Here is a 12,360-nt window from a genome sequence, read left to right on the forward strand (position 1 = left end):
TCTCCCTGTGCACTCCACCGAGTTTCTACTACACGCTTGACACTTTGACCAATGACTGAAGTCAGAATATCCAAGCGATAGGTTGAGGGGAAAAAAAACGTGAACAAACGCTCCACAGTTCCAAAAAAAAGATAACAGAATTCACAGCAACAGAAGCTGCATGTACACCCGCCAAATTCAGCGAGTGACTTGTACATGCGACAAATTCTGCCTTTCCATTAATTTCCTTGATGCATCCCTGAACGCCAGTATGTCGACCAGCCATCACAGCAGCATTATCATATGCTTGTCCTCTACAATTCTGAATATTAATTCCATCGTTTTCTAATTTTTGCAAAATCATAGTTGAAATATTTTCGGGGGGTTTCACCTTTTGTTTCAATGAAATCAACAAATGAATCCACAACCTTCACTTTATTTTCATCGATCATAACGTAGCCTAAAATTTGGCTCGTTTGATCCTTATGAGAAATATCAGGGGTGCTATCGAATATTACAGAAAAACACTTTGCTTCTTTTATAATACTATTAATACGTAAGTATTAATAGTATTGTAATTATTTCTGACTACATATAATGTAGTCAGAGTTGAAAAGAAATTTTTTTAAAAAATCCAAAAAATTCTATTTGAAAAATAAAAATTTTCCTTTCGATTCTTAATGGTGCATCGATGTAATAGATCGGATGACGTTACACTTCTAAAGAAAATTAGAAATATTTTTTTCTTTGGACTGTAATGGTATTACACTGAGATCTCATGCTTTGCAGTCTATCAGTTTTCTTCCCTTTTTTAATTATGAATCTCTTACTTGATAATAATTAGCAATGTACCGTTGTTAGACGCACTGGTGTGGCCCGCAGTCAACAGTCCAGTTCATCCGAAACGATTTTCAAGCGCTTTTTATAGTTATCCCGAAAACGTGGCATAGTATCCTTAATTCAATAACGACGATGATGCCCTTTGGTTGAAAAGATCTGGGTTTGAATCTCTTATCAATTGCTTAGATTCTTCGATCGGAGAATCTAAGAAATTGATAAATACAGCAGATGTAGATATAATTAAACCCCCCCCCCTACCATAGTATTAATTAGGATAATACGAAGGCAAGTTACTTGACCATGATAGACATACATAGCCTTTACCAATTCGTAGTAATATGAGTCAGGTATTTTGAATCATTATTGCACCGGTCCATGTTGCCCCGTTAAGGAAAAGATAATTCGAATTCGTTTTTCAATTATCAGACTGCATTGGTTTACATTCTTAGGGGGGGAGGGGTATTTGTTGTGAAGAAAATCTAAACTTATACAACGAACTCCAATCCAGTTCCGTCCCTGCTGAGTAAACCCGCATCCTACGGTGCCACTTGGGTATCAAATATTAGAAAAATACATCGAGTCAAATTTATTTTCATTTGACACCACGGTGATTACTTCTCACCCAGTGTCTGATCAAGGAGGTTTCCCAAAACTGTTGGATGAAGTTCAAATCCGGGTAATAATGAAGTGGCCCCCTGATGTTGACAGCAGGTTGTTAAATTAGTGTCAAGCAGTTACCTCTGGTTCAAGGTGCTCGGGTCACGTGGACAGGTGAACGACACCAAACTACCACCCTTGTAATTCCCCCTGGTGTGCTGACCCCACGAAATAATTTCTAAAGTTTTCGATATTATTAATTGGACTGTACCACATGTCAGATCGTATCCAATAATTAAGGAGGGTCTCTAGCTATTAGGTTACGTCACCAGGACACTTTTTCGATGATCAACCCCGCCTAACGAAGAATGACGAAGGTTACTAGAAGGTGAGGGATGGACCGGTTAGTCAACAACAGTTGTTAACGAACTGACCTCACCGATCCCGGTCTTTGATGGGTTTTTAAGAGACTTTCCTTCTATGGAAAACATCTGAAGGAACGATAATTGGATGGGAATAATTATTTCACCTTCGGTTAGAGCTTTAATTTGTCCTCTTTTATTCTTGGGATGTTTTGGATTTTTTTTTTTTAAATAGATAAATAAACAAAGAATATCATTTTTTATACCCTTGCTCCAAATATATGTGGTTTTCTTTAAGCATTTCTTAAAGAAATATTAACCTTGAATTCCAGTAAATCAGTTTTACTTCTTTCGGATATAACTGCAAGTAGATCATAATTTGTGTTTGTTATTTTTAATCACCGACATGCCATAATAAGTATTTAATTTTAACTTGTTAAGGGCAGTTTCTACAGCGTAAGGAAAGGTGAAACAGTTTCAGAAATAGTCATTAATATAGTCTGAGAACAACTTGGAAAACCATAGGTTCCACAGTCTTCATATACACAAAAAATCTTTCTCATTAAGATAGCAGTCGAAATCGAGTTTGTAGTAGCAGTCATTACGTTAATTTTGTTTAGTCCAGAATTCGGAATCTTTGAATGTTTACATTCGAGGTTCTGTCGACTGCATTAAATTTTAGGAATTCAAAAGTTTGATTTTCTCTCTCTCTCTCTCTCTCTCTCTCTCTCTCTAACTAATACTTTTATGCGCCAGCTGAGAGAGAAAGAGAGAAACCATTGCATTTAAAATAAAATAAAATTATACTGAATTGTACGTTAATGCAATAAAATCATTAAGTCACAGGTATCGGTGTGCATTTTATATTGTGCAATAAGAATCCCAGATAATCCAGGTTATATGTTCGTTTTTCAACCAATCCTTAGTTGTCATGTGTATGCTTTCATCTGTATTTAACCATCAGTGTATTGTATCATTTTACTTTGTTCCTTCTCTTTGGATTTAAATTAAAGGCATTTCTTATGGATTAACTCTAAGGAAGTGAAAATATTAAGATAGATCACATTCTGAAAAATGTCCTATTCAAAGATAACAGTTTATAATTATTGATTTTATTAAAACATGAAGACGTTAGGCCCTACCTTAGCGACTTTTCAACTCATTATTCGTGTCAGTTGGTCTCTGATAGCGGCTCTCGAAACTGGGTTAAGAAACGTTTTTCGTGGGTGGCGGTGATGTAGACTAGCCTCTGATGAAAGTAGAGGATTTTTCCCTCTCCTTCTGGATAAACTTGCTTTTCCTGAGAACACTTGTATGTTTTAGCGATAACAAATGACTCATCATCGTCATTTTTTCCCTTTTTTTCTATGAAGCTTCCTCTTTACTGCCGCTCCCATTCTGTTTTCAAGTCACGTCAACAAATGGGACGGTCTCAGTAATTTTTATTTCTCTCTTCCTAATATAAAGATTGATGTTTTCTATCCTTTTGATGCAAGCACGTTCAAATTCGAGTTACTGTAATAACATTTTTCCCCAATGACTTCCATTCCTTATTTCAAGCTAAATTCTCTCATTCTTTGCCCAAATTTTGGTTTATTAAATAACATCTAAACAAAAAACAAGAAAAGAAAAAAGCAGTGGTATTTCCGTCTTCTGGTTCTTTGTAAATCCACTGCAAATGCTTTCGAAATCGCTCCCATCTCTTCTGCTGCAACAATCGCCTAAGGAAACTGATCTTCTGACGCCCGCCTCTCCTTCAACTCTTTCATCGAGTCATAGACGGATCACTCCTATCATGGCTGTAATCCACACCTTTGCTAGAAAAACAATCTTGTCCACTCTTCATCCGATACATCTTCTGGTTCTGGTGACATCTTACTATCTGTGCTCCACATCACAATTGGCTCCTATTTTGTTTGTTTTTTTATTTTATTTAAATTCTTATTTTCACCGACATCTACTTGTCTTGGAAGTTAATCAGCGTGTAGGTTATTCTTAAGAGGAACTACTCTTTACCGTCGAAATGTCGTTCCACAGCTCTTATTTCCATTCAATCATTTGAAAATAATGAAAAAATCTATCAGCAGCCAATTTCTTCACCGACTGATAGTAATCAATATTGTGGATTTTCCTACCACTTTCGATCATAAAGGGAATCTTTTATCCAGCAAGCAATAATTAAACTAGAAACGGTAAAAAATGAGAGGGGAGTCTTCTTAGATTTATGTTTCTTATATTGTATAAGCTCCAATGAATTCTTTGTTTCTTTCTGTTTCATTCTATGTTTCTTGCTATTTTTGACTATGAACTCTGTACATTCAGTATGGAAATAATAATAATAATCTATCCCGCCTTATAATGCCTTTAATCATTGCCTATGCATCAATATGGTCTTTCAATTATGGCAAATCCTAAGTATGGTTTCGCTAATGAGAATATGCTATGTGGTTCTCTTTCTTATTTGGCTAACATTACGGTAATTGTCTAGTTTTGCTTCTCACAAGGAAAGATGTCTCTTCCTCTGCCATTACCTGTGATAATACTGATATCTTCTGATATCTGAGATTCATATTAACACGAACATAAACATTATAGCTGCCTTAGCCTAAAGTTGCCCTTTCTCTTACATGCAGCAGGTTATTTAACCTGCTGCATATAAGTATACACTTACTCTTCTCAAAACCATCGTAAACTAGGAACGCTGTGTCTACATTTCGAGTGGCTTACATAATACTTTAAAATCATCGATTCTGATCATAAAGCAGTTCATTCACCATTCCTTCCTTTCTTAACTGTCCCATTCGTTTTCACAGAAAAGTCTTTGTCCATAAGTACTGTTTGATGGAACCGGCAACATCATTCCTCCATTTTCCATTAAACCTTAAATAAACAGCAAGTAATCGACATTCCTGCAGAGTCTCCCCAACCTGTTTTTGTGTTTTTATTCACTTATTCCCTTTGCGACTGTTCTTTAGGAATGTGTTCTTCCTCCGGTTGTCCCTGTGTATTACAATCCACTGTTAAGAAATCAAATGCCAATAAGTTCTTTATCTTTTATCAGTTACCAGTACATGCACTGACAATTTACGCATTAGATTGGTATTAAAAACTAATATATAAAAGTATATAAAAAACCGAAAGACGAAACGCTTAAAAAAAAAAAGAAAAAAGATTTTCGAAGAATAAGGTAAATTTAATAACAATGTTGGTTTATCACAAGACTTATAACACTACAGTGCCATGTATGGGTAAGTGATTAAGGAGTTACGTAGTCTGTTGATACCTTTCTTAAAGAATGGGAGGTTGTTCTCAGTGGGAAAAACGGTATGGGGGGGGGGGAAGATTGTTCCAAAGAATAGAGGTGGATGAAATGAAGGAAGTTGATGAGAAGTTAGTTTGGTGTGTTTAGGCCTGGACAGTGTATGGGTGTTGAATAGTGGCCTTGTTCTTCTGTGGTTAGAAGAAAGTGGAAGAATGATAGCAGTAGTTCTAGGCGAGTAATGCCAGTGAAAGTGCCTATAGAAAAGGCATAGCGCTGAAGCAAAGCACCTATGGTATAAAGTGAATGAAGGGAGTCTATGAGGGAAAGAGATCATCTAATAAGCAGATTTTCCTCTTCTGAATATCATCAAGAATACATAGGGAACTATTGGGTGCTCCACCCCAAATGTGGGAACAGTACTCCAAAATTCGACGGATCTGAGACTTATAAAGTGTTAGAAGTTGAGAGGAAGAAAAGTAATGTTTAGAACGGAAAAGAATACCAAGCTCTTAAGAGGCTAAGGAGGCAATGTACGAGGGTGGACTGAAACGTTCTCGACCTAACAATGAAAACAAGAAATTTATAATTTCAAAATTATTTTTATTTTTCAACATAATCTCCCTTAAGACTAATACGGTACATTTATCCCATCGTATTACTCCAGCGCCATTATCCCATCCCTGTAGTAGTTCTCAGTAAAATCCACAAAATACCCCTCTACAGCTGCAATCACTTCTTGATTCGAAGAAAAACGCTGACCAGCGAGGAAGAGTTTTAGTTTGGGGCAGAGATAGAAGTCAGAGGGAGCCAAATCTGGGGAATAGGGTGGATGTTCCAACAATTCATGGTGTAGATCCATCAATAATTTTCCCATTGCCACCTTTGTGGGCAGGTGCATTATCCTGATGAAAGATGGTTTTTTTTTCCTTCTGCAAACCGGATCTTTTCTCACAAATTTTTTCGTTTAGTCTGGTTAAAAGAGCGGAATAATGTTCCCCGGTTATTGTTTTACCCTTTTCAACATAATTAATAAACAAAATGTCTTTAGCATCCCAAAACACCGATGCAATGACCTTTCCTGCTGATGGAACCGACTTTGTCTTCTTTGGCGCTGAACAACCTGCTTCTGTCTACTGTTTTGACTGCTGTTTGAATTCTGGTGTGTAATGGTAAATCCAAGTCTCATCTATAGTAATAAATCGACCCACAAAATCAGTTTTATTCTTGTTAAACGCTCCAAGCACTGTTCAGAGATTTTTATGCGAGTGCGTTTTTGATCTGCTGTGAGCAAGCGCGGCACCCATCTTGCACAAAGCTTTTTCATTTGCAATTCTTCATGCAAAATATATCCTACACGTTCTTTGGAAATGCCTATAGTCTCAGCAATTTCACGCACTTTGACTCTTCGGTCATTCAATACCATATCGTGCACTTGATGAATGATTTCTGGTGTTGTTACACTTTTTGGACGTCCTTCACGTAGATTATCTTCAAAGTTGGTACGGCCACGTTTAAACTCGGCAGCCTATTTCTTAATTGTCGAAAACAAAGGAAGAAAAGTGCTCATAAACGTTTATGAACTCGAATGAATTTCTTTTGGCGTTAAACCTTCTTTTACAAAGAATTTTATAACCGCACGATACTCAATTTTATCCATTTCAAGGCATACAGACAACACCTTTGCGTCAGGCAGCTGTATAAAACAAACTACTTGATAGAATGAGCTGCAGTTTCACGTGGATGCTTATGACAGATGTACCAACTTAGAAAAAAAATCTTCTCGACAGTGTTGCCATTTATGGTCGAGGCCTAGAACTTTTCACACCACCCTCGTAAGTAGTGTGTTTGTGCCAGGATAAACTGGATGTGAAAGTCAACCCAATATTATGTTATGAATGTAACGCTCACCCGACGCTCCAGTTCATCCCACAGATGTTCAGTAGGGTTGAGCTTAGGGCTCTGTGGAATCCAGTCCGGTGTGGTGACTGAGAGAGAGCAATGGTCATTTCCATAGAAACCACAAAATAGGAAGTATTGCATTTTTCCAGAATGTTCAGATATATACCTCTCGGAATTTAATATTCGTGGCATCACAAATCCAGGTCAGAGGCCATTCCAGAAAAAACAGAACCATACCATCACACCGCTACCTTCGAATTTCATAGTTTGGGTTACACACTCTGGTAAGAAACATCTACTGGACATCTGCTTGGTAGAGGATGTAGCGTGATTCGCCGCCGCTCCATAACACAGCTTTCCAAGTTTCCACGTTCCGCTGTACATGATTTTTGTACCACTGAAGACGATGCTGCATGTTGATTCGGCTAATGTGGGGCTTGCATATTGCGATTTCTACCATGGAAACCCATGGTAGGAATCGATGTGAACCTCGGTTCTGAATGTCTTTTGTGCAGATGCATGTTCCAGTCGATGCCCGGAACTCTGCAATTACCGTGTCGGCCGACGAATGCGGTTTTTACATATTATTATTCGAAACAACATACAGTCACGTTCGGTGAGTGGTGGGTCGTCCACTACGGATATCACTTGTAGTTGACTCCCTGGGCTTCCATCTCAGTATGGTATCACTGACTATGGACCTGGGATGGTCCAATTTGTTGAAGAGATAGGCTTGCAGAATGCATCCTGGCATAACGCCTCTTTCAAACTCCGTCAGTTCCCTTCCCGCAGCCATTTCACCCGAACACTTCTTTTTGTGTAATGTGTACCAGCATGCCCAACTGACGGCCGTAGGCTACGTCCCGCTCATAAAAGTGGTCTATAAATAAATACAAATTTTATTCATAATTGGAGATAATAAATTAAATACTACGATAGTATGTCAGATTCTTTTGCATTAAAAAATGCTAAAAGCAGTAGGCAAGTTGTACTTAATCGCAGAGTCAGTATCATTCGTGAATCTGTTTTCGGAAAAGTAGCTCTTTACTTGACTTTAGGCAGGCGACAATCAGTAGCACGTATTCTATTATTTGGTTTGCTATCTGATTCGTTTTCGTTTGCTATGTGAGTCCGTGGTTAATGATAAGTTATATTTGTTCAATACATTATTAAATGTATATTGTATCGAGGACACTAAGCTTGAACAGATACGTCGAATCGAATCACCACAACTGTCGACGTGAGCATAAAAAGTACTTGAAGCATTCAGTAGTTCATTATTATTATTATTATTACCAGAGACCTCCAAGGAGTCAGAGACTCATCGAGGGAGGCCACATACTACACAAACCAGCTATCATACTTATTCTTAAATTTATTCACACTGCTTACACTCACAACATCTAATGCAATCCATTCCCATCACGCATCACCCTCTGAGAGAAAAATCTAGCCCTTATACCCTTCTTTGGCAGCCTTCATTCTCAGCATTCCAAGGCTTTCAATCTCAATCTCAGCTTTCAGTTTCGTCCATAATGCTATCATTAAGTATTGATTTTATGAGTAACCTTTGAAATTTGTTTAAAAACTAAATTTTCATTAAAAATTCATTGTACATGACTATTATAATTAAAATTACATCTGTAATGAATTTTATTTTTTTCAATTATCCATCAGCTAATTTACCTTAGATGATTTTTTTAAAGTTTCGTAGCCTTCATCTATATTTGGCTCTTGGATGTATAGTTGTATAGCGTTGACTTACCATATTTCAATTGTTTTCTGTCGCTTCCTTACTTGACCGTCAGATGGCAGCATAGACCATTTCTTAGTCTAGTCCAGTGATGGCGAACCTTTTTACACAGGTGTGTCAAACATCTTTTTTTTTTTTTTTAACTATTGACGTTGTTGATGTGCCACTTGCCTACATGCATTATAAATTTAACTACTTAATCATAGATGGTAACTTATACATATCATATTAGGCTATTTATTTAATAGGACATTGATATACAATCTATGAATTCATATTATACAATTAATTTAATTAACTGAAATTACTGAAATTAGTTTTTTCATCAGAATACCAATATTTTTCAACATCCAAGGTGTGTCACCTGAAATCCTCAAGTGTGTCAGTGCTGACACGCGTGTCATAGGTTCGCCATCAATGGTCTAGTCTGTACTGTACAACACAGTGCATTCAACACCTGTAAAAACTGATAAAGTTTAAAACATAATCTCATCAGAATTTGAAAATGACCTGAAAGGTCATGTCGAGTTTGGGATCATCCTTAACAGGAGAGCTTCATCCCCTTATGTTTTTTAATGAATATATTAAATGTTACGTTTCAGATTTTCATGTACAGTTTGTGACAGAATACAGAATGTATTTACTTTCGAAAAAACTCTCTTTTCCCGTCACATTCCCTAATTATATTTGGACACATTTTTGTTAATGTGGAACATTTTGAAAATTACATGTCCCGCGTTATATTTCTCTGCAGCAGTCAGAATTTAAAACAAATTATAAATATTAGCTGAAATTCTATCATATAAACACTGCGCTCGAAGATATTTTTCTGTGATATGCAACCCGCTGTTTGTTCAATGTGTCATTCTGAATTGTATCAAGGAATTATCTGGTGAAAAAATGCAGAAATTTGTTAAGAGAATTGTTTTCGAAAAGTTGGCGAAGAACCAATGATGCCGTCGGAGCTTCCCATAACATGTTTTTGGGAAGTTCTGTTTTAATAATTAACATCTACTATTCTTTAAAACTATAGTGACAGAATCATGGCGATAAGCATTCAAAATGAACCAGTAAACCTCAATATTATAATGGTCTACATGCCAACATCACAACATAGCGATGAAGAAACAGAAGAAATCTGGAGCAGCTTTAAAGACAGAGACAATACAATAATAATGGGAGATAGATTGGAATGCTATAGTGGGAGAAGAGAGCAATGATAATGTTTCAGGAAGATTTGGTCTTGGACGTAGGAATGAAAGAGGAAAGCAATTAATAGAATTTTGTACACAAAAACAGTTAGTTATAGCAAATACACTATTTCAAGTTCCAAAAGAAGAAGATACACCTGGAAAGCACCTGGGGATTCAAATAGATATCAAAGGGATTATATATTGGTCAAGAAAAGATACAGAAACCAAATAAAAATAATGCAAAAGCTATCCAGGTGCCGACATTAGTAGTGACCATAATCTTGTCTTAATGAAAACAGAACTGAAACATAGGAAACAAATCCAAAGATACAAACCAATAAGATGGAACCTTGAAAAATTAAAGCGTAAAGAAGTAAAGAGAGGATACCAAGAGACAACTGATCATAACATTCCAGAAAACATAAATAGTCAGAATAATATTGAAAACCAATGGAATATGATTAAAGAGTTAATTACAAATTCATCAAATCAATTATTGAAAAATGCAGAAAAAAAAAAGAAAACATTGGATAACAGATGAAATACTTGGCCTTATGGATGAAAGAAGAAAATATAAAAATGCTGTTAAAGAAGAAGATGTGGCCAAATACAAATATCTTAAAAATCAAATTACAAGAAAATGTAGACAAGCCAAAAAAGAATACCTGGAAGAACAGTGTAATAACATAGATGAATTATATAAAAAAGAAAACATAGAGAAAGCCTATAAAGAAATTAACAAACTGACTTTCAAATTTAATAAGAACAGCAAAAACAATGCCATCAAAGATGAAAATGGAAAATTACTAATAGAATCTGAAGATATATTAATGGAATGGAAGAATTATCTTGAAAATCTCTATAATGGCGACGAACTTGATGTTGATATCAGCATAGAAAATCAAAATGAAGATAATCTAGGACCCCCAATAATGCGAGAAGAATTTGATAAAGCACTGTCCGAAATGAGTAAGGGAAAAAGTCCAGGTGTAGACAATATTCCTATAGAACTGCTACAAAATCTAGGTGATGAGACAAAAACCTTACTCTATCAATTAATAGCCCAAATCTATGATAGAGGAAAAATACCAAAGGAGTTTATGAAATCAACCATAATACCAAAAAAGAATAATGCAAACAAATGCAGCCAATTTAGAACAATAGCTTTAATCCCACATGTTAGCAAAATTCTGCTAAAAATTATTCAAAATAGAATTTATTCAAAAATAGATTGTCTATTGGATGAAGACCAATTTGGATTCAGAAAGAATAAAGGAACAAGAGAGGCAATACTCTGTTTAAGAACAATAATAGAGAGAAGATTAGACCTTAGTCAAAATACTTACATTTGCTTCCTTGATTTAGAGAAAGCGTTTGATAAAGTAAACCAGCAAATACTCCTAAATTGTCTAACTAATATCGGCATAGATTTGAGGGATAGGAAAATAATTTATCAAATTTACAAAAGATAAAATAAATAGTGGCATAAAGATAAATGGTGAGCAAGTCATGTGTATAAGATTTGCTGATGACATAGCCCTTGTAGCAGAAAACAGAAGAACGTTAAAAACAATGCTAGAATTACTAAATAATAACCTTGAAAAATATAAAATGAAAATCAAATCAGATAAGACTAAAATAATTGTTATAGGCAAAATCCCTATCAATAGAAAGCATATAGACATCAGCGGGGAACAAATAAAACTAGTGAAAAGCTTTAAATATTTAGTAAGCCTAATAACAGAAGATGGCAGAACAAGAGAAGACATAAGATCCAGAATAAACAACGCAAAAACCCAATTCGCTAAGATGAAAAGCATTTTAACAGGAAACCTCAACCTACAATTGAAAAAAAAAATTAGTACAGACATTGATATGGAGCATTGCACTGTATGGATGTGAAACCTGGATTCTAGGCAGAGAAGATGTAAGAAGATTGGAAGCTTTTGAAATGTGGTGCTGGCGTCTCATGAACAAAATAAAATGGACAGAAAAAAAAATCATACCAACAATCCTGAGAGAGAGATAAACGAAACAAGAACTCTAATAAAATCGATCAAAATTAGAAGGGATGGGTGGTTTGGACATATACTTCGACATGATGGACTTGTGAAAAGAATAACTGAAGGCAAAATAGAGGGGAAAAGAAGAAGAGGTAGACCAAGGAAAAGCTTTCTTGACAAGTCAAAGACAGCACGGGTTTGAGGAGTTACCAGGAGGTTAAGAAGAAAGGCCAATGACAGAGCGGAATGGAGGAAATTGCTGCTGAGCTACCAGTCCCAAGACTGATGCAACTGATGATGATGATTCTGTAAAATTATTTAATGTCCCTTAAAAATAATTATAAAATAAATATTTTTAAAAAAAATAATTATTAATCAGTATTTTTTTAAATTTAAAATCTTAAATATTTTATTTAATTAAATAATTAAAAGATAAGTTGTTTAATTAAAATGAAATAAAAGTAAAGCCAGC

The 12,360-nt window shown here is 35.6% G+C and overlaps 1 protein-coding gene across 1 annotated transcript in view; it reads right to left on the minus strand.

Annotated features, from left to right (window-relative positions):
• Positions 1–308: 308 nt before the first annotated feature.
• The window catches only part of LOC150101751 (glycine receptor subunit alpha-4-like), a 47,958-nt gene continuing 35,906 nt past the window's right edge, over positions 309–12,360 (minus strand). The window contains exon 9 of the mRNA XM_090399903.1: positions 309–525. Coding sequence (XP_090256029.1) covers positions 309–525 — 217 coding nt within the window. The remainder of the gene's footprint in view (positions 526–12,360) is intronic.

Source organism: Typopeltis vanoorti, chromosome 11 (assembly GCF_054136105.1).
Source record: "Typopeltis vanoorti isolate ZY-2024b chromosome 11, IOZ_Tvanoo_1.0, whole genome shotgun sequence".
Lineage (NCBI taxonomy): Eukaryota > Metazoa > Arthropoda > Arachnida > Uropygi > Thelyphonidae > Typopeltis > Typopeltis vanoorti.